The sequence below is a fragment of the Chiloscyllium plagiosum genome, chromosome 34 (genome assembly GCF_004010195.1).
Source record: "Chiloscyllium plagiosum isolate BGI_BamShark_2017 chromosome 34, ASM401019v2, whole genome shotgun sequence".
In the NCBI taxonomy this organism is placed as follows: domain Eukaryota; kingdom Metazoa; phylum Chordata; class Chondrichthyes; order Orectolobiformes; family Hemiscylliidae; genus Chiloscyllium; species Chiloscyllium plagiosum.
The window spans coordinates 19,294,327-19,316,729 of NC_057743.1; the positions used below are offsets into that span (position 1 = coordinate 19,294,327).

The following is a 22,403-nucleotide window of genomic DNA, read 5'->3' on the forward strand; positions in this document are numbered from 1 at the left end:
TAATAAATGTACCATATAGTTCGATAGCAAAGCTACTGACTCAGGAATATGGGAAGCTCCATTATACATCTCAGTTGGGGACAGCAGAAAGGGTGATGTAACTGGGTAAGAAAAGTCAGCTGTACATCAGATTACTTCCACAAAGTTTCTGGACTTCAGGCAAGGCTAAGTAGGAATTCACTTTGATGATCTTCTTTATACTTACTGTCCATAGTTACAGATGATAAATGGTAAGATGGCACTTGACATTATAAGTATTCTACATGCAAGAACATGGTGTTGGGTAGTAAAGGTGACACAGAAAATTGAAAAGATACTTTTCACAACCTAGACACATAATTTTGATGGCTTGGTTTGGAATGAAAAAAGTACTCTATGTTCATAATCACAATGGAACATTGGATAAAGAGTCTGTAGTTCTAAAATAAATACAGACAAACTTTCCAGGTAGTGAAAACTTTTTATCATTGTCCAGGTACAATGGAAAAGAAAATTGTATCAATTTATCTATCATACCATGATCATGGTCTCAGAATTATGAACACTTTAAAAATAAATCTACTCTTAATGATATTTAGGATTTTGAGGTGCTTCAAACCAAATAAACATCCAATCCAAATCCTTAGCAATTCTACAGTTTGTTAATTATTTCAGACCCAAATAAAGTGTTACATAAAAACAAAAATATTAAGACAAAATGCTTGTTAAATCCGACAGTAGTCATCACCAAGATAATCATAAATCAGGAATAGTCAGTACTTACAACATCAACAGTAAGCAGTGGGTGATCCTTAGCTGAGCTCTAAAGACAATGTTGGAGTATAAAATTCTCCTTCAGCGTCCCTGGGCGGGGCTTGTTGTAGAATTACTCCCCTTTATATAAGATGGTTATCTGAGCCAGTGCGGGGGATAGTCCTGGCCAGAGGCAGAGGCTTTGTTCTGTGGTTGTGATGGCAGGTAACCAATAGCAAACATTCCCCCCCCCAGACGCTAACAAGCCATAATTCAGCTTCCCCTTAAACAACACTCTTGAGATTTGGGAACAATATGTTTTAATATTCATCTTGCTTCAATGTACTGGTAAATAATCAAAGGTTGTCACCAAGGTGATTGCGGAATTTCTTCTTTCATTTGTGCAAGTATTATACCGTGTTTCATAAATTAAATCAATTTCTTTTGGAGTATTGCATTTCTAGATGTCAGCTCAATTAGTATTGGCTCAGAGTTAGTAGATAATGGGCTCAAATCCCATATTTGACCTTCCAATATAGGAACGCATATTTGTAGGTGCAGCCTCTCAGGATTTCCTATTTCATTGGGCACCAAATGTCTCTCAGTACCATTGAAAGAAGAGCAAGATGTTCTTCAGATATCCTGACCAATATTCCTTCTCCAACTAACGATCCAAAAAGGTTAGTGGTCATTCATTCAGTTTAGTGCTGGATGTGGATCTACACATGCAAATCAACTTACTGCATTCATCTGCAACTGAGCTTCAGTGGTAAATAGTCGTGATGCACATTGAGACAGCGTAAAGTATCCAAATAGAAATAGTTTCAATAGACATTTTTTTATTTGGAACATTTCCAACTCTAAAGAAATTCCCTGATTTTAACGCAGCATTAACATTAACAGCTCCCAAATTCCACCCCCATCCCCCCCTCCAATATGTATAAATACTGAAATAGACAAACTCTTATTTACAGACACAAATAGTTCACAGGTCAGCCCAAAGTTAAAGGTCGCTGGCCAAAGCAGACAAATATTTTGGAAAAGGAAAGCAGATAATATTTAAAGGCCCAGTTTTTGCTACTCTATACCACACCAATTGCCATCCACATCAATCCATCAGATTACAAAATCACCACTTGGAAGAAGAAATATGTCTCGCATATGCTTCCTCGTGTGGCATGTGATTTTGTTGGACCTCAGTGAATCGTATCGTGCTTTGTTCTTTAAGTTCAAATCAGTTCTTCACAGTACCCTCCCCCACCCCACAAGCCGTTACAATGGAAGATTACGTACGGAATGGAATCTATTGAAAACAGTGTCTGTGTGAAACAATTCGCTGTGATGTGCTTAAGAATTGCTTCAGAGTTAGGACCATTATTACACATTATACACTTCTGTGTAAAAAATAAAATTCAAATACATGGTAACTCCTTTTCAATATACATTTGTGTCCCATTGACCTTTATGAAATTGAGTCCAATCACTTGCGAGGCAAAACCATCGCTTTATGACAATGCATATCGGGGCTCTTGTGAACACAGTGGTTACAAGAATGGGACAGATGTTCTGGTAGAGATGCACTATTAATGGAAATGAAAAATCCCAAAGCTGCAGCCTGAGAGTCCTGAATCCTGCTGGCTCCGGCACTATGGACTCCCAGTAGCTTCCATCTCCAAGAATCTCATCAGAAAAGAAGTGCCAGTCATGGTCTCTCAGGATTAAAATTTCAAAGACGAAAGCTGAAGGCTGCCCCATGTCAAAACTGAACCCAGTGGGTGCTCTGGGTCACTTGGGTGGTAGCAGGGCTGAGGAACAAGAAAGTTAGAACTATCAGAAGGCATATCATACAAAATGTATTGTTTTAATTCATTTTAAAATTTATTCTTTTATGCAATGTGGTCGTTGTTGGTGAGGCCCATTCCTTATTGCCTTTGAATGGAGTGGAATACTAGACCCAGGATAATTAAGAGTCAAGCACATTATTGTAGGACTAGGTTTTAAATGACAAGTCATTGCTATGGTCATGGTCACAATACTTCCAAATCCAGATTTTATTGAATTAATTTTAAACTTCACCAGCTGCCATGCTGGGATTTGTATCCATGTCTCCACAGCACTTGCCTGGGATTTTGGATTACTAATGGAGAGACATTGCATGTTACATTGCCATCTCACCTAGCTGCCTTGATTTAGACAAACATTATGACGCAGTTATTACGTACAGCGATCCCATGTTTAGCACATGTATTCCCTGAAAACAGCATGCCAAATTAAAATAAATTTCCTATAAGAAAATGTGTAAGAAGGATAGACTATATTCATAACCTGTAACTTTTGTGTTAACGAGCTGTATGAATCTAGCTTTTGGACACAGGCATCTACTGTCTGTACATCAACAGTGGAGTGTGGGAAATAGCAGAGAAGTTACTAGTTCTCAATCTCTACTTCATTCCTATCAACATGCTACTGACCAATGGCACCAGGCACATAGAAGGTGAGGAGTGAACACCAGGCCTGACATCCTGGATCACTACCGGGTCCAGAATGCTGACATCATAACCAGCTGTTAGCCAACAGGATCCTGAGAAAACACTAAGCATTGAATGGAGTTACTGCTGGGAGAGTCCAGAGTGGCTGCAAGCAAACAGCCCAAGCTGAAAGAGGAAAGATTCCATTCTAATTGGGAGAGGCTTGGCATCAGTTCCTATCCCATCAGAAAAGCTGGGAAATCACTCCCATTCCACAATATGAGACTGGCTATCTGCCTCTCTCTCCCATCAGCACAGCCTATGGTTGAGTCATTTCTCACTCGAGGAAGATGAAATACCTCATTGCCCCACTAAGAAAGATGGGAACATAGATGAACAATTCATTCAGTCCTTGAGTCTTTTCCACCATGTTAAACAAAATTGAGGTCCCAGCTAGCACCGCTTTTCGCAAGTTTCCTTGTTTGAAAACTCCTCCAAATTGGGGAAAAAAACACAGAATAATAAATCACTGATTTGTTTTAAACCAGTTTACTTACACTTAAGACAAGTTTAAAGTGGATGTAGCACAAACCTGGTTGCTGCTGCAAAGTCTCCCCACAAGTCAGTTGTGGCAGTATGAGAAGCCAAAGTAGGAGATGGTTGTGGGGCATCAAAGCCTCCCAGTAATTCTGTAAATAATGTAAATGAACACAATAGGAATTACCCAAAACAAAATGAATCAATTAATCAATAAAATATGAATTCAGAGGTATTACACACAAGATTTATGACTGTACCCAGCAAGCACATATAATATGGAATCAATCCACAAGACCATGGTAAAAAAGAAACAGATAACAAATTGGATACTTGCAATACAACTGATCTCACTGTCTGAATATAACATGTCTATAATACTATCACATACTGTCATGCATCTGTGGAAGTTTCACTGCTAAGACAGAACTGTGCTTAAACTGGTTTGCTCCATTACTGTTCAAGCTATCACTTCGAGGAAGTGGTCTTAATAGGCAAATTCAAGCAGCTTATCAACTCAGAGATCAATTATGGCCACTCAGATTATATTGCTAAATTAAAGTAGCTCAACATAAAATAACTATTTCTCCCCTTTCAGCTTCTTATACCCAGAGAGAAATGAGTATCAGTATCAGTCAATGATACATGTTAACAAGACCCCAGTGAAGCTTGAATTTTCCTTAAGTACTCTACCTGTAGAAGATGACTGCATAGGCTGTTGCGTCATGCCTTGTGACCCTGGTGGTGGCAGCAGGATTGGAGTTTTAGCCCCTGGTGGTGGTGGGAGTAAGCCTATTCCAGTACCTGTTAGACGAGGCTTAGTCGATGAGTTCTCCTTTTTCCGTACATTCTGAAAATTAAAATGGGTTGTAAATGGTTTTGACTGAGCTAAAATAACAAATCACAACAACCTGGATTGTGACAAATTCCAATTTTTTCTGGTTCCCCTTATATAAAAATTCTGGCTTAAACTGTAGTATTGTTCTGCAGTTCACAGAATCCCTATAGCCACTTTGGAACGTCTTTTCTTCTGCCTGACCATTTTGGATACTGCTAAACAGCACTATTACTGCTGCTACTACAGTGCTTTTCTCTCTGAATGACATTCTTCTCTGAAAGAAACTCTCAAATCATAGGATGTATCATTGCTAAGTAACAAAGTCAATTTCTTTCCTCTCTTCTACCCTTGCGTTGAACTTCTCACCTTAAAGGTATTAAAGACCTCATTTAGATGCATATAACAAAATGTCAGAAACATGCACCACTCTCAGAAATTAAAAATGAAATGAAAACTATATCCTCCTTAACTCTGCTTTCTCTCCACAGATGCTGCAAGACCTGTTGAGCATTTCCAACAATTTCTGTTTTTGTTTCTGATTCCCAGCAGTTCTTTGGAGTTATTTTTTTCTATATCCTTCCTTTCTGGGGACAGATGATATAGAAATAAATATCAAACTTAAAGTTATACATGGTTTTGTCCACTTTGGAACCCAAGTTTCAGAATAAAAAGAACAGTATGGTAATATAATCACTAAGCTTTATCACAGTGTGAATAAGCTTCTTCCTGCATCCAATTTAAATGTATTTCCAGTAGCCGATATTTTTGCCCTTTGTCACATAATCTGATCTTATTTTAAATAATAGATGCAGGATTATTTAAATATTAAAGTATTCTGTGCCTCACCCCAATATTTAGCTTGATGGTCTGTCCCTCTTTAAATCCCAAGTCCAATTTAGGTCCGGAGTCTGGGTTCTGAGCTTGTTTGGCAAGTTCACTCTGCTGCTTAACCCATCTGCAAAACAAAGAAAATGCAGCCTGATGCTTGAGAATAGATGAAGCTTTGTAAACCACAATTTAGAACAAAAATTATATCTTAATTTAAAATAAGCAAAATCGTAGTCTGAAAGTTTATCTTGCTGCATCTATGATTTGGTTCATACTGACTAATTCCAGGGTGCTCAAATGTCAGTTTTACAAAGACCTGTAAGACTCCAAATTGGAGCTTTGATAATGTTGCCAAGTTTCTGTCACTACAGGTTGAAAGGTAGAAATATAATCTCTTGCGAGTCATTAAGATATTTACTCCATGTACTTTCAACAGGTCTTTGCAAATTTTGATTTCATGTTTAATTCATCTATTCTGAAGTCTTCAATCAAAATGTGTCAGTACTGAAATTTCAAGCAACTTACTTGAAGTGATCCTGCAGACCGACATTAAAATCAAAAGCATCTCCCCTGTCAACAAATCCAATGCCAATGAATGCACGTCGCCCTGAAAAATATAATGGGTTTTCTCAAGTGATATAATTTCTCAAGTGATCAAATTTCACACTTTACATGCCCTCATTCTAGACAGTTTATAGTAGTCTTATCAATGTAATATTAGCGACAATCATTAAGTATCACTCACAGAAACTACAGTCGGCCATTCAACCCCATCAAGCTGATTTCAGCTGATGGGCACGTGAAATTAATTTACCTGGGTTTGTTCCAAATGATGATGTTCTTTTATTATTTCATTTGCCAGATAAAAATGTCTACATATTGACTCTATTTAATTCCTCTAACATTTTAAATATTTTGTTAAGGTCACCCTGAACTATATGAACTTGCTTAAGCAAATCTTGCTGTATTTGTGAGATCACCAATGCTAAAAAACAGAACAAAATGTACACAATCTGACAGCAATTGGTCTTGGTGCCCCTAAGGTAGGGGAAGTTGAAAACAGCCCCTGTATAAAGGTCAGTTTGTCATTCATTGATATGTGAGGCAAAGGAGGGAAATGTGTGCAATGATCTTGTTTCCATCCTCTCTATCCCCTATTATTGAACTCAATGATATGTAGCAACAATTTTTTAAAATTACAACCTCTATTTCAACCTACAACGTAGTGTAAAATTGGCACGAATGCATTATTTTCTTTTGTGTCTTTGGGTTGTGCGCATCGCACTCCAGGTTTTGAGCATGTTATCTTGGCTGAGTAGGAATGGAGTGTTGTAAGCACTGCCTTTCAGGTGATATATAATTTGAGGGGTTTTTTTTCCTGCTGAGGGGCATGAAAGTACTGAAAGAGGTGTAGAAAGCTCTGTTGCTGTCCTGGTCGTAAGAACCAAAATAGCTTTCAGCTCTTTGAGCGTGCTTCACTATTCAATGAGATCATAACTAATATGATGAGTATGGTCTCAAACCCACATTCCTGCCTGGCTCACTAACACCTAACTCCTTTATTTATCAAAAATCTATATATCTCTGTCTCAAAGAAATGCAATGAACCATCATCCACTGCTTTCTGGGAAAGGGAATTTCACATAATAATGATCCCAAGAAAAAAAAGCACTGATCTTCATTTTAAAACTGAGAAGTCTCATTTTTAAACTTTGCACCCTAGCTCTAGTCTTGCTGACAAGAAGTCAACCATCAGACGAACTGATCTTTTAGATTAGATTTCTTACAGTGTGGAAACAGGCCCTTCGGCCTAACAAGTCCACACCACCCGCCGAAGCGCAACCCACCCATACCCCTACATTTACCCCTTATCTAACACTACGGGCAATTTAGCATGGCCAATTCACCTGACCTGCACATCTTTGGACAGTGGGAGGAAACCGGAGCACCTGGAGGAAACCCACGCAGACACGGGGAGAATGTGCAAACTCCACACAGTCACCTGAGACGGGAATTGAACCCGGGTCTCTGGCGCTGTGAGGCAGTAGTGCTAACCACTGTGCCACCGTGCCGCCATCTTGTTGGTCAAAGGATCGGTCCGTGGACACAAAAGTTACCATCTTCATATACAAATAGAAATGCTCCCCTGAGCTGTGCAAGCTTGCAACAATTGGGAAAGAAGGTGGAGGGACAGGTAGTTTTGAGAAAGCAGGGAGGCTGTGGATGCAGAGAAACTGGTGAGAGAGACTAGGACCCAGGGCGCAATTCAGAGTGAAGACACAACTGAGATGAGGAGCAATTTTTTCAGCCAGAATGTGGTGAATCTGTGGAACTCATTGCCACAGAAGGTCATGGAGGTCACGTCATTAATTACCTTTAAGACAGTGATAGATAGGTTGAAAATATTATTTGATTAATAAAGGAATCAAAGGTTACAGGAGAATACAGGAAAATAGGGTTGAGAAGTATATCAGCCATGATCAAATGGCAGACCAGACTCGATCAGCCAAATGCTTTGATTTTGCTTCTATATCTTATGGTTTTATAGTAACATATAGGGGGAAAACTGGCACAAACTCCCTTTAACAAGTGTCTCTTTAAAATGCAGGTTTTTGAAACTCTGTGGCAACTTTACCAGCATAATAAACGAGATAGACAAAGGGAAGGGTTTTTAAATGCCCTGGGAAATATTATTACATTAAATGCATTACATAAATATAAGTTGTTATTATTGGAATTGGATGGAACATTGGTGCAAAACCAGGAAAGATAGCAATTTATTTTATGTGAAACATTTAGGCATATTCTAAACTATTCCATAAGGCATGATTATAAATAAAAATTCATTCTTTCACGTTTGGTCTCTTTCTCGTTTATTATGGGATTTCCCAGTTGCAGCCGCAGATCACAGTAAGGGTTATATTGTCATAAGGGAACCTAGAAGTGCAAACTAATCTGCATGCAGCTGAAGGTGTTGTGAATCACCTCAAGCAACCAAAGCCACAGAATCCAGTAAAACCACGCACAAGTTTAGTTACCCTGCAGGCAAAATATTGCAAACTTCCACATCCTTCAGTGCATTATGGTAACGCTAAAGAGCAATGAGCTTCCGACACTAGACTTTAATAAAATCCCAAGATAGAATTACCATTTCCATCTTCGATGCGAATGACAAAGTATCTGCTTGAATCAACAACGCTCTCCACTGCAATTCCCGGAAACTGGTCCACTGGGGATTGTGCAAACAACTCTCCTGAAGAGAAAAATAACAAGCAGCAAACAATACTGGGTTAAATACCATTCCCTTTAGCATTTCATACCTCTCAAACACACCAATTATCAAAAAAAATTCAATACGGAAAAAGTACTTTCCACACATACGCTTTGTTGGACCATCTAGCTATAATAAATGCTTTTTAGTATCAGGAATGTGAGCACAATAATTTCATTTGATAATATTGTGGGATAAGAACTACAAAAGCAAGTATGATATTCCCTTGCAATGGGTTAAAATCATGGTGGCAACTAGCAGTATTGAGCTTAGCTTCCCAAATGCAATGTGAACAGGGATGCCCATTTGAGGTGAACAGTGTGTACATTATTTTTTGGAACTTTGGGAGGAATTTTTCAGCGGACATTTTGAAGCAAGTAACAAGGTGATACAGAGAGACTGGTCAAATGCGCTGAACATTGGCAAACAGAATTTAATCCTGAAAAGTGAGAGTTAATGCATTTTGGGAGGATTATCAAGGCAAGGGACGACATATTGAATGGTAGGACTCTAGGAAGTACAGAGTATCAGAGGGACCTTGGTGTGAATGTCCACAGATCCTTGAAGGCAGAAAGAGGGGGAGATAAGTTGGTTAAGGCAACATGTGGGATATCACCTTTATTAATCAAGGCATTGAATATAAGAGCAAGGAGATTATGGCGGATCTATATACAACAGTAATTCGGCCACACATGAGTAGTTCTGGTTGTAGCAGTATAGGATGTGATTGAACTAGAGAGATAGCTGAGGAGACTCACTAGGATTCTGCCTGGGCTGTGAAGAGAGACAGGGTAAGCTGATGCTGGTTTCCTTAGAGCAGAGAAAGCTGACAGGATACGATTGAGGCATTTTATAAGGGACAGATAGGGAGGAACATTTCCCTTAGTAGAGGGGTCAGTACCAGAGGGCAACATTTTAAGACAATGAGGAGATAGAGGCAATTTGAAGATCTTGCTTTTTTGCCCAGAGGGTAGCAAAAACCTAGAAATCCTAAAAGGTTGACAGAGACAGGAAAAATCAAAACGTTTAAGAGGTATTTAAATGAGTTGTTGAAATGCCATAGCGTACAAATGCTGGAAAATGGGATTCGAATAGATGGATGCTTGATGACTGGAATGGATACAATTGACCAAAGGGTATTTTTCCATGCTGTAAAATCTCTATGACTTTCTAAGCATGTTGTCTGAACTGAAAACTGATTATCTCACAAGCATATTGAATATTTAATTTCCAGAAAATACCTGAAACCTTGTCTTCCAATTTAATGTAAGCAATATTTCCTTTTGCTGTTATCCGGAGTCTCCCAGTCCAATCAGGTTGATCCAACTTCCAATCTGCAGCTCTGAGCAGGAAAAGGGAACATCTTTACAATGATGTTTCTTGAAAACAAAAAATCCTCTGGTCAGACACATCAGTGCTGCTGTGTACTCCAAGAGTCATAGAGATGTACAGCACGGAAACAGACACTTCGGACCAACTTGTCCACACTGACCAGATATTCCAACCCAATCTAGTCCCACCTGCCAGCACCCAGCCCGTATCGCACCTGACCCGTATCCCTCCAAACCCTTCCTATTCATATACCCATCCAGATGTCTTTTAAATGCTGCAAATATACAAGCGTCCACCACTTCCTCTGGCAACTCATTCCATACACGTACCACCCTGTGTGAGAACACGTGGTCCCTTAGGTCTTTTATATCTTTCCGCCCTCACCCTAAACCTATGCCCTCTAGTTCTGGACTCCTCCACCCCAGGGAAAAAAAACTGTGTCTATTCATCCTATCCATGTCCCTCATGATTTTATAAACCTTTATAAGGTCACCCCTCAACCTCTGACGCTCCAGGGAAAACAGCCCCAGCCTGTTCAGTCTCTCCCTGTAGCTCAAATCCTCCAACCCTGGCAACATCCTTGTAAATCTTTTCTGAACCCTTTCAAGTTTCACATCTTTCCAAGAGGAAGACAACCAGAATTGCACACAATATTCCAACAGTCAGCCCATTGGCCCCTCCCAAAATGTAATCTGAGGTAACCTTCTTTGCTGTCCACTACACCTCCAATTTTGGTGTCATCTGCAAACTTATTAACTATATCTCTTATGCTCACATCCAAATCATTTATATAAATGATGAAAAGTAGTGGACCCATCACCGATCCTTGTGGCACTCTACTGCTCACAGGCCTCCAGTCTGAAACGTAACCCACCACCACCCTCTGTCTTCTACCTTTGAGCAAGTTCTGTCTCCAAATGGCTAGTTCTCCCTGTATTCCGTGAGATCTAACCTTGCTAATCAGTCTCCCATGTGGAACCTTGTCGAACGCCTTACTGAAGTCCATACAGATCATATCTACCGCTCTGTCCTCATCAGTCCTCTTTGTTACTTCTTCAAAAAACTCAATCACGTTGGTGAGACACGATTTCCCATGCACAAAGCCATGTCGACTATCCATAATCAGTCCTTGCCTTTCCAAACACACATACATCCTGTCCCTCAGAATCCCCTCCAACAACTTGCCCACCATTGATGTCAGGCTCACTGGTCGACAGTTCCCAGGCTTGTCCTTACCACCTTTTTTAAACAGTGGCACCACGTTAGCCAAGCTCCAGTCTTCCAGCACCTCACCTGTGACTATCGATGATACAAATATCTCAGCACGAGGCCCAGCAATCACTTCCCTAACTTCCCACAAAGTTCTAGGGTACACTTGATCAGATCCTGGGAATTTATCCACTTTTATGCGTCTCAAGATATCTAGCACTTCCTCCTCTGTAATATAAACATTTTTCAAGATGTCAACATCTATTCCCCTACATTCTTTATCTTCCATGTCCTTCTCTACAGTAAATACTGATGCAAATTACTCATTTAGCATCTCCCCCATTTTCTACGGCTCCACACAAAGGCTGCCTTGCTGATCTTTGAGAGGCCCTTTTCCCTCCCTAGTTATTCTTTTGTCTTTAATGTATTTGTAAAAACCTTTTAGATTCTTCTTAACTCTAATTGCCAAAGCTATCTCATGTCCCCTTTTTGCCCTCCTGATTTCTCTCAAGTATACTCCTACTGCCTTTATACTCTTCTAAGGATTCATTCGATCTATCCTGTCTATACCTGACATATGTTTCCTTCTGTTTCTTAACCAAAACCTCAATTTTTTTAGTCATCCAGCATTCCCTATAGCTACCAGCCTTTCCTTTCACCCTAACATGAATATACTTTCTCTGGACTCTCGTTATCTCATTTCTGAAGGCTTCCCATTTTCAAGCCATCCCATTACCTGTGAACATCTGCCCCCAATCAGCTTTTGAAAGTTTTTGCCTAATACTATCAATATTGGCCTTTCTCCAATTTAGAACTTCAACTTTTAGATCTGGTCTATCCTTTTCCATCACTATTTTAAAATAAATTTAATTATGGTTGCTGGCCCCAAAGTGCTCCCCCACTGACACCTCAGTCACCTGCCCTGCCTTATGTCCCAAAAGTAGGTCAAGTTTCGCACCTTCTCTAGTAGAACATCCACATACTGAATCAGAAAATTTTCTATCGCTGACCCCAATGATATTTGGCAGCAAACATAATCAGCTCATTACACTTTGCATTCAAGTACACGTAGATACTTATCTCTTGACATATGAAGTATCTTGGAGCAAGATAATGTTAATTACTGAGTCATATTCGAATAACAAGCCATCATCTGAGGCCTGTATTTTCAGCACTAGTCAGGGTGAACTTTGGCTGGTGAAGTTTATTTTCCAGTTAGTAATAAAATAGATACAATAACATTCTCCCACTATATCACTTTGGAAACTAACAAATTATCAGATTGGCCAAGATATAATTTTGTGCATGGAAATACAGCTAGATAGACTTTTTTCTGAAAATAATAGAACCTTATAAAGAATTATAAAGAATATAGAAGATTACCAGCAAAAATGTAGTTTTCATTACAATATTTTGTTTAAACTTAAGTTCGAATACTGGATAATCAACACTCAGAGCAAAGCATAGGAAAATTTGGAACTTTCCAATGTTACCATACTCTCGAATCACATACTTATGATTTGGTCAGCTCAACTTTCCTCGAGACTTTCTTTGCTTCTTTGTTGGACACCATTCACAAGCCTTGACAAACCTCCACAATCTCAGGGAACAGGTCATTATTCAGATATAACTCCAAACAGCATTGGCAGTTTATTCCAATGTTGGAAACAATAAGCCAAGTTTTTGCGATGCCATGCTCTAATTTCATTGTCATTAACAATTCACTGCCATTAGCAATGAGACATCCTTCCCTGCTTTAACTCTTCTTAAGACCAGGGATGTCACATTGCTGTCTTGGCTCTGATCCAATCAGATTGAGGCATGTGACTAGTGTTTTGTTTAAATTCTTCTGAAATGTGAATAGTTGAATTTGAAAAATTCCCAACTTCCTCCTCAGCTATGGCTGCCCCTCTGAACAATACAGTTCGGGTGAATTACATGGAACGTGTGGGTTTGTGTACTTCAGTTACTGAAAACAAGGATGGAAATACGAGAAAGTTAGGCAGTATGCCAAGTCGATTAATTTTCAGGAGCATGAACTGTCTAACAATTCAATTGTTTATGGTACTTCTTTCTGTACTCAGTTTCATATTCTGTACGCAAAACCGTGAAAGGTTAAAAAAAAATTAAAAACCACAATACAGTCACCTGCAGAGACAAACAGGATATAATGAAACATGACTCAAGAACATCCTAACAGCTGTTTTGCGTTTCTCTTCCTCATTCCGCCATCAAGAATACAGAAAGTCCACTTTCAAAATGGTCACAGATCCGAAAAATACAAGAAAGAAGCAAACAGCCCTGGGTGAATTCACAATTCTTAAAGAAAATGCATGAAGTTATTTCGCAAAAAGGTGAAATTCTACTGTTTATCTTGTTCATATTTCAGCTTTGGCCATGTAAGTAACACTCATTCTGAGTCAGAAAGTTGGGGGTTCAAGTCCCATTCCAGAGTTGCAGTCAAGGAGAAGTCTATACCACGGTACCATTTTGTCACTTTAATCCCGCCCGAGTTCATCATCAAAATTCTAAGGAAGCTCACTGATGTCTTCTGGGACAAGGGAAGCATTTGATTTCTGCTGGGGATCTCGTTTCTCGTAGCAGATAGTTCAAGTGCTGGTGCTTCCACATCCAGATTGTAACTCTGCTTTCAGACCCTGAAGAAACACCTCAAAGTGAATAATAATAATATGGGCCGGAAATTATCTTCTTTGGTTAGATACATGAATAGAGCTATGATTAGTAGTCCGTATAATCCAAGTTGCAAGACATACATACAGACCGATGATTTTCCTATCTTTTACCAAATTCTATCAGAGACTGGAACAGAATTACCTCTAGCTGAAGCTTTCCTCTGTCCAAGATTAAGGCTGGATTAGCAGTATGTAACCGGCTTGGGCAACACGCAAGTATAAGCAGGGAGCCCAAGTAGTGGACTGAAATGACATTTATGTCAACAAAGCAACAATCGACATCCAGGTGTTGAACCAGAATAGTGCCACAGTCTCAAATGTTGAAAGTCAGTCCATCTTGATTCCATTAGATGCGTGATTCAGTATGGAGAGATCCTGCATGAGCCTCAAACCTTCCTCAGGCACCCACTCCTTTCATCTTGACTAAGGTCACTGAAACAATTACATGCTATTCCACAGGAAATTGTTCCATAGCCTGCTCCTGCACACACTCAACTCCCTCACCTTCATCCTGGCATGTTTCCAACAGAGACTGCTCTACAGGACTTTTCATAACAGATAAAGTGTAGTGCATTAAATGGAGTAGAATGCAATCATTTGTTTAAAATATTTTAAGGTTTCCAGGTACTTATCTGACTTTTGAAGTCTCGAAGAATCCCATGTGTATAATCCAGTTTGATGCCCTGCAGCCCTTGGGATTGTTTCTTATCCTTTCATTATACCTCAATCACAATCTGTCTAACCTTGATTGTCCTGTAGAATGGATGAGTAAAAGAAAACACTCCAAAACCTTAAAAATCTGGACGGATATTCCAATGTGGCACTATTGAAGGTACTTTTATTTGTATGGTTGCACCTCGAAAATATTCCATTGGCAGTGAAATGTTATGGGAAGTTTGGAGGACAGTAAGGCATTAAACAAGTGCAAGTCTTCCTTTTAATATTTGCAACTAATCTAAAACCTATGCCTTGCAAGAGATCGTTCCCTCCACCTGTACACAAACTTTGTCATATCTCTCAGAAATGCCAAGTTGGTTCAATGCATTGAAATGTTATGCTCTCTAATAATTTTTTTTAAATCCTCCCCTTTCGCCATAAGGCACTGATCCTTTGAAGATGATCTGCTGGAGGTTGCTCAATTGCTCATCCTTCACGCAAATACTTGGACAAGTTATTTGACTGGAATGAATTAAAGCCAAGCCTAATCCTGATGCCCAGAGAAAGGCACGATTGAGCTCGGAAGAATATATGGCTACCAGCAGCAGTAAATTTAGCTGACCCCCCTCCCATTTTAACATCCCAATTGTAACACACCTACCTCCTACACTGAGTACTAGCAGCTAACAGAGTTGAGAGTCTCCTAAAATCTAGGTCAACATTTACAAGACAGCACTGATCGTCACTCTCGTATGCTTTGGAGCCTAGGACAGCTCACACCAGGCATTTCAAAGCTCAAAAAGTGCCGTGGTATGATTTATTTGCGAAGTTCTCCAAACACAATTTCAAGAATGGCACTTCAACAGCAGATGACAAGCCCAATATGGAGAGACTAATCAATTAAAATCAGCTCAATCTTGCTTATATGCCTGACAGCAGACTGCTGAAGCAACTGCTAATCTCAGAATCCAGGCATGGCAACACACCTCTAAATAGACAATGAAAATTCTTTAGGGATGCCCTCTAAAAGATTTGCAAAGATGTTGCCAGAGTTGGAGAATTTGAGCTATAGGGAGAGGCTGAATAGGCTGGGGTTGTTTTCCCTGGAGCATCAGAGGCTGAAGGGCAACCTTGTAGAGGTTTATAAAATCATGAGGGGCATGGATAGGATAAATAGACAAGGCATTTTCCCTGGAATGGGGAGTCCATAACTAGAGGACACAGGTTTGGGGTGATAGGGGAAAGATATAAAAGGGACCTAAGGATGACACGGTGGCTCAGTGATTAGCACTACTGCCTCACTGTGCCAGGGACCGAGTTCAATTCCTGCCTTGGGTGGCTGTCTGTGTGGAGTTTGCATATTCACCCAGTGTCTGCAAGGGTTTCGCCTGGGCACTCCAGTTTCCTCCCACAATCCAAAGATGTGCTGGTCAGGTGAATTGGCCATGCGTTAGTTCATAATGTTAGGTGCATTAGTGGGGAATGGGTCTCGTTGGGTTACTCTTTGGAGGGTCAGTGTCGATTTGTTGGCCTGAAGGCCCTATTTCCATACTGTAGAGAATCTAATCTAATCAAACTTTATCACACAGAGGGTGGCGCGTGTATGGAATGAGAGGCAGTGGTGGAGGCTGGTACAATTACAACATATAAAAGGCATCTGGATGAATGTATGATTAGGAAGGGTTTAGAGGGATATGGGCCAAGTGCTGGCAATTGGGACTAGATTAGTTTAGGATATCCGGTCAGTATGCACAAGTTAGACCAAAGGGTCTGTTTCTGTGCTGTACATCTCTGACTCTAAACATTCCTGAAGGGGTCAAACATTTCTATTGACTCATGGGAATATCTGGCTTCTAACGGACTCAAATTCAGAAAGCATCAAACATATTGCGAGACTTTTTTGGGAGTGAGCTGATGTGAAGTTAAGCCTCAGAAACAGCACAAACAAGACAAATGCTCAAGCACCTCAGCAACTCAAACATCTTAGCATGACCAGCCCTGCATGTGGCTGAATCTGAAAACCGAACTGGATTTTCCTGCCGTCTCAGACTATCAAACCTGGGTGGAAGCAAGTCAAGTTTGATCCTGGGGAACAGCCTAAAATAGAGAGAAATGAGGAGAGCTGGTAATTTCTGTGGTCAGTATGGCTCACTTCAACATTGAACAGTGAATGAAGCAACTGGACCAGTGGAAAAACTGTCAAGAAATGCCAAAAACAAATATTTATTTATTCCCGACATTTAAGCCATGACCAATTTTAAGGGCAGAACAGATTTTTGGACTGAATGACATATTCCTGTTTCTGTATGTGGAATAGTATAAACAGTTGAGTCACAAAGCTATTGATGCAGACTATACTGAACTATGTACAAATAATATCTTTTCACTGATTTTCCTTTCATTGAAATTTTTATGGATTATTTTGCTCAGCTCTCAAAATAAAACAAAACCTTGCACGCTTTACTTTTCGTTAGGTGTTTCCTTCCTCCATTTGTTCTAACTCTTCCTCTACACCACAGCTTCTCTGATCATGCAAAACGCAGCTAACATGCATGTTCAGCATGGTATAAACTGATTTAGTCCTTCTTGGTGAAGCCATGTCAACAAATAATCATACACTTTATTTGGTACCCTCCAATCACATTATATTCAGCAAATAAATTTGCCAAGTCAACATCCTTTAAGAAAACAAAATGCTAAATAGCATGTATTCTATCATGCAGTAAGCAAAGGCAATCACACCATGATGACGAGAATCAAATATCCTGACTGGCAATACAGCCATTTCAATTAATTCCAACATCTCTGAATGAGAATGGAGAGAGAGGATAAGTAGTATCAGCCAATTTTCACACTTGATTATCCATTGACCCTGATATTGGACAGGCACAGCAACTGCATTTCCATTATACCTTTAATGTAGAAAATCATATCAAACCACCTCACAAAGGCACAAATGGATGCATATATAGCCAAAGGAAATACACCAAGGAATGGCACAAAGATTTGGCACCAAGACAAGAGTAACAACAAAGGAAATTTTACATAAAATGTCTGCTTGTGCTTGTTTACTGATAAAAGGGTGTTAGCCAAGCTCAATGCCAACGTTATGACCAGTCCAGTTAAATGGGAACTGTGGGGTGCGAGAAACCTAGAATATGTGGCAACAACACAACACTTGTGGCTGCTACTTGTAACTACTGCTGCCACGAGATCTGTTGCTATGGTACATCACACTCATACTGGCCAGCACCATTCTAACATTTGAGTGAAGGATATTAAAGATTACTCAAAATGAAGCTGGATAAGCAGAGAAGCACTGAAAAAGTCATAGAATCTCTAAGTGTGGAAGCCCTATAGGCCACTCAGTCCACACCAACTCTCCAAAGAGCATCCAAACCAGACCCACCCCTACCCTATCCTGACATTCACCATGACGAACTAACATAGCCCGCACATCCCTGGACACTGGCCAATTTAGCACGGCCAATCCACATAAACAAGGAGATTGGGAGATAAATATAACTCGTTGATTTTAATTTACATTAGAAACCAATTCCAAGTCTTTGGATGATGCTGTTCAAGGGAATCATATAAATAGAACCAAGGATAGATCCGTTGGGGTCTCCTGAGGTAACAATATAGTTACAGAAAACATTGCTGGATGGTCTGCAGCTACTATTTAATATGCCACGAATATCCCAGAGATAAGGCAGTTAAATGGGATTGTGCAGACAGTACCCACCTCCACAGTCAACCATCCTGCTCACACTCTCAAAATATCAGTATCTGGCTCAGGTTATTGGGGACTGCTGACCAGTTAGTAATTTCTCGACCAGGTGGTAACTCAAAATAGGATGAAATACTAAAGCTCTACCACCTTATTGCAGTCAAAGCATACCACATTACAGAGACAATGAATCAGCAAAGAAATATGCACTGGGATTGACACAGCTAGTGCATCAATTTGAAGGATAAAAAGCTGAAACAGAGCAAAACATTAGCAACAATACATGTTCCGCAGCAAAAACAATGGCACTGACACTGGCTATCTCAGTATGTTTCCAGAAACATATGCTCTGTGACTTCACACAGAGGGATCAGCAGTGTGATGTTAACCAGCTGGTGCAGCAGTCTGTGGATTTTGCTGGCGACTATCACTTTTGATTTGTACATAATTAATGGGACTCAGCACAGCAGAACTATTAGATGTGTCCAAGTAAATATTTATCCATTATATATAAATCTTGATATAATTATATAATTTTTGCTCATATCATTTTTGTGAACTAGCAACATTCCCCAATTAGGACAGTCAGTCCTGAGGAAGGTCACTGGACTCAAAGCATTAACTCTGATTTCTCTTCACAGATGCTGCCAGATCTGCTAAGCTTTTCCAGCAACTTCTGTTTTTGTTAGCAGAGTGCCCAACTGAAAAAGTATTGTAATGCCAGCAATGGAAATGGGGAAGCAGCAACATGGAGAGAGAGAGGGAGAGAGAGAGATGGGTAGGCAGCGGCATTGATTGATGAATTAAATGCAAGAAATGGCGGCAGCCCTGTCACAATGACAATACAGAAGAGAAATTCCTGGTTTGTAGTTGCTGAATATATTGTTCCCCAAATATATTCTCAATCAACATAAAAAACAAATATATGTGGTGACTGACAATCAATTCCAGCATGGTAAGAATTCTATTTCCCTTTATCATGAATGTGGATGAATAGCGTAATTTTGCCTGTTCAGATGATACTCACAAAGCATTTTACACATGCAATTAAACAGAGTGCAATACAGTAAATATTTTCAGTTACACAAAGCTTTTAAAAAAAACTCCCAGAATCTGGCTGGGTTTTCCAAAGCCTAAAGCCTAAGACACTTACAGTGACTTCCTAAAATGTAATCACTTTCAGGCTGTTTTTCAGAACCCATGCTGTTAAATTACTCCATAACGGATCTATTGTGATAAACATATATTGCACTGCACAGAAAGCAGGAAGTTTGCCATGCTATTGTGCTGCAATTCCAAAGACAGAATCCTCATTTCATTGGAAACTTTATCTACTGAGCTCTGGAGGATTTGGTTCTGTAATAGCAGCTCTGTTGCAACAAAGTCAAATAACATATTTGCATAAAAATAAGATTTCTTTCTCAGCAGGTTTCTGAACCATGACTATTTCAAGATATGCCTGGTCACCCTCCCATTTCTCAACCTCTATAAAATGAAGCATTCCCAATATTCTCTTGCTAGTATCCTAAATTGCACTAAGTCTCTTTACCTCATTGACCTACATAGGGTCCCAGTAAAGCAACACACAAAATTTAACAATTTCACTCACTTTCAGATCCTTGCCACTCTGATTCCAGCCTTTCACCCAACCAGAGTATCCACATACCCCCAATTCTTGCCTTTTGTGCATCTTTGTTGAATCACACCACTAACTTCAGATGTGCCTTCAGTTACCAGACCCCTGATCTCTGGAATACCTTAAATCTCTTCAATTCCACTGTTTCTTCACCAAACATTCACCCTTGTCCATGTTTTTGGTTGCCTGTCCTAACATCCCATTATAGGCAATGTATTAAATTTGATTTGACAGCATTCCTGTGAAGCACCATGGGATGTTTTAATGTGTTAATATGTTTTATAAATACAAGTCACAGCTGTTAACATTTGTAGTGTCATTCCAAACCTCTGCTCTTGTATGTATTACAAACCATTTCTTGTTACACATTCTAGATTTTGCACAATTATTTAACAGTTAGCTATGCTTTCTGAATATGCTGCCAGCGAGACCTTGCACAAAGTTCAAAATCAGATTCTGTAGAATCAGCACCCTGTCTGACAGCATGAAACACTTCCTCCAAACACTACACTCAATAAAAAGATCAAGGTCAGTTTCTGAGTTCACTGTGTATTTAAACAGGAAACAGTACGTTTTATGATCATTCTTTAGAGCACAAACTCTTCCAGGTTTTATACATTCTGCATTGGCCTACTAACCTAGCAAGGGCACCTTCATCTACTGCTCTTCATATAGTCCCTTCAAAGCCTCCTCTAAAACAATCTGAGCCACCACCCTTTGCAGCACTTTTGATTCAACTTTGCACCTGTTTCCAATGCCCTTGGGAGGCTTTTTTAAAACAAAAATCACATTTTAAAAAATATGGGTCAGCGTCACTTCCGACAGAGAAGGTGGCCATTCATCTTATTAAGTTCATAACTTTGCTGAAAATGATGGGGGTTAAACAACTGAAGACTATTGTTCGTAACTGGAGGTGATTCCTTGCCAAATACTTGAGTCTAGGGTCAATTCTGTTCTAAACACTTTCATTCATTTAATTTTCTTTTTAAATAGTTTAATATAAAGTGCAGAGATGTAATAATTTCATCCAACTCATTAGCACAGGCAAAATAGGTCAGTACTTTTGGACACAATTGGGAACATGCAACCACTGTTTATACAAGCTGATCATAAATGTATGGACTTATCTACACATGTTCCCATTGCCATATTTTCAAACATGTGTACATACTGTAACTGCCCTATGCACAATTCTGCCACCTCTGCTTTGACCTTCAATTTGGCATGAACCTATTTAATTTCAGTTACATGATAAGAACATCACAAATAGTTCAAATTGTTCAAAGTGGCTTTGCAGACAAGTCCCACACTTGAATCTTGAATGAGCACATATGCTTGAAGCAGCTAGTTGTCCAGATCATTATTTGAAATACAATGGTTTCACCCAAATGACTTGGGATTGGATTCCATATGAAATGATACTAGATCATATATTGGTTTATTCTGAAGATAATTATTCTTTGCCTAGATATCATTCTGAATTTGTTATTCTTAGCGATCAATAGATTACTTCTAACTAGTATTCAGAACCTTAATGGTGACCTTATGGCAATGGGGAAAAAACAAGATATTAATATTTTTGATTTGCACAGCTTATTCAGTGACGTGAACAGTATTGTGGATACTTTCTCGAAAGGAAGATATATATCAGATAGCGATAATGATGAGGCAGAACAGTGGGGGAGAGAAAAAAGGAAATGCTGTACCCTGGATCCCACTACCTTGGAGGGGGGGGGGGGGGGGGGGTAGAGAAATCAGTTCTATGTGTCCAAATATGTGTGGGTCAGGATTCGGCCTTTCACGTGAACACCCACAGCAGAACCCTCGACCCTAAGTAGACACCATCCAGAAACCGAGAACTAGCCGGGTATGGAGTGTTCAGCTACATAATTAACAACATTGTTCAATAACCATTCAACACATAATTAAGGCATCTAAGTTCAGAGTGACTATATATATTTCACTGTTTATGTTTTAAATTGTAGGACAGATCAGATCTTTTCATCCCCTCTGGGACTGTGTACACTTCATTCCCACGGGGATTATGCAACTGTCATCCACGACCTTTCGCCGTTTCTCATCAGTTGATGATCCACTTTTCCTTTATTTCCCGATCTTGAAGTTAGTCTGCTCTCTCTCTCTCCCTCAGTGAAACTCGTGCACACTTCCTTCAAAGGAAACGGGAACTTCCACTATCGCTCCGATCATGACTTATCACAAAAACAAGATGCCACTCCGTTCCTCCCGAAGGCTCCGCGAACATTACCTGTAGCCCCGGTTCGTTGCCCTCGGCGGGATCCTGTAAACGTGAACCTCCGGCTTCACACAGAGCACCGACTCGTAATCACTCTCCGCCATCTTGCTTGCCCGCCGCACCGCCGACTACAGGAGGACCCAATGCCGACGCACCCAACAATCGCGGAGCATCATGGGATAGTGGTGGAGCCGGCTCAGGCACCCACGGCATCACGG

At 39.9% G+C, this 22,403-nt stretch overlaps 1 protein-coding gene across 1 annotated transcript; it reads right to left on the reverse strand.

Annotated features, from left to right (window-relative positions):
- Positions 1 to 440: 440 nt before the first annotated feature.
- LOC122540261 (adaptin ear-binding coat-associated protein 2-like) lies at positions 441 to 22,385 on the reverse strand. The gene is made up of 8 exons (XM_043675711.1): positions 22,198 to 22,385; positions 9,916 to 10,016; positions 8,552 to 8,656; positions 5,929 to 6,010; positions 5,422 to 5,530; positions 4,431 to 4,587; positions 3,793 to 3,889; positions 441 to 2,537 (listed from the first exon to the last, which is right to left on the reverse strand). Exons 1-8 carry the CDS (start codon positions 22,287 to 22,289, stop codon positions 2,489 to 2,491), a joined length of 792 nt encoding a protein of 263 aa, XP_043531646.1. The 5' UTR covers positions 22,290 to 22,385; the 3' UTR covers positions 441 to 2,488.
- Between the last annotated feature and the right edge of the window lie 18 nt (positions 22,386 to 22,403).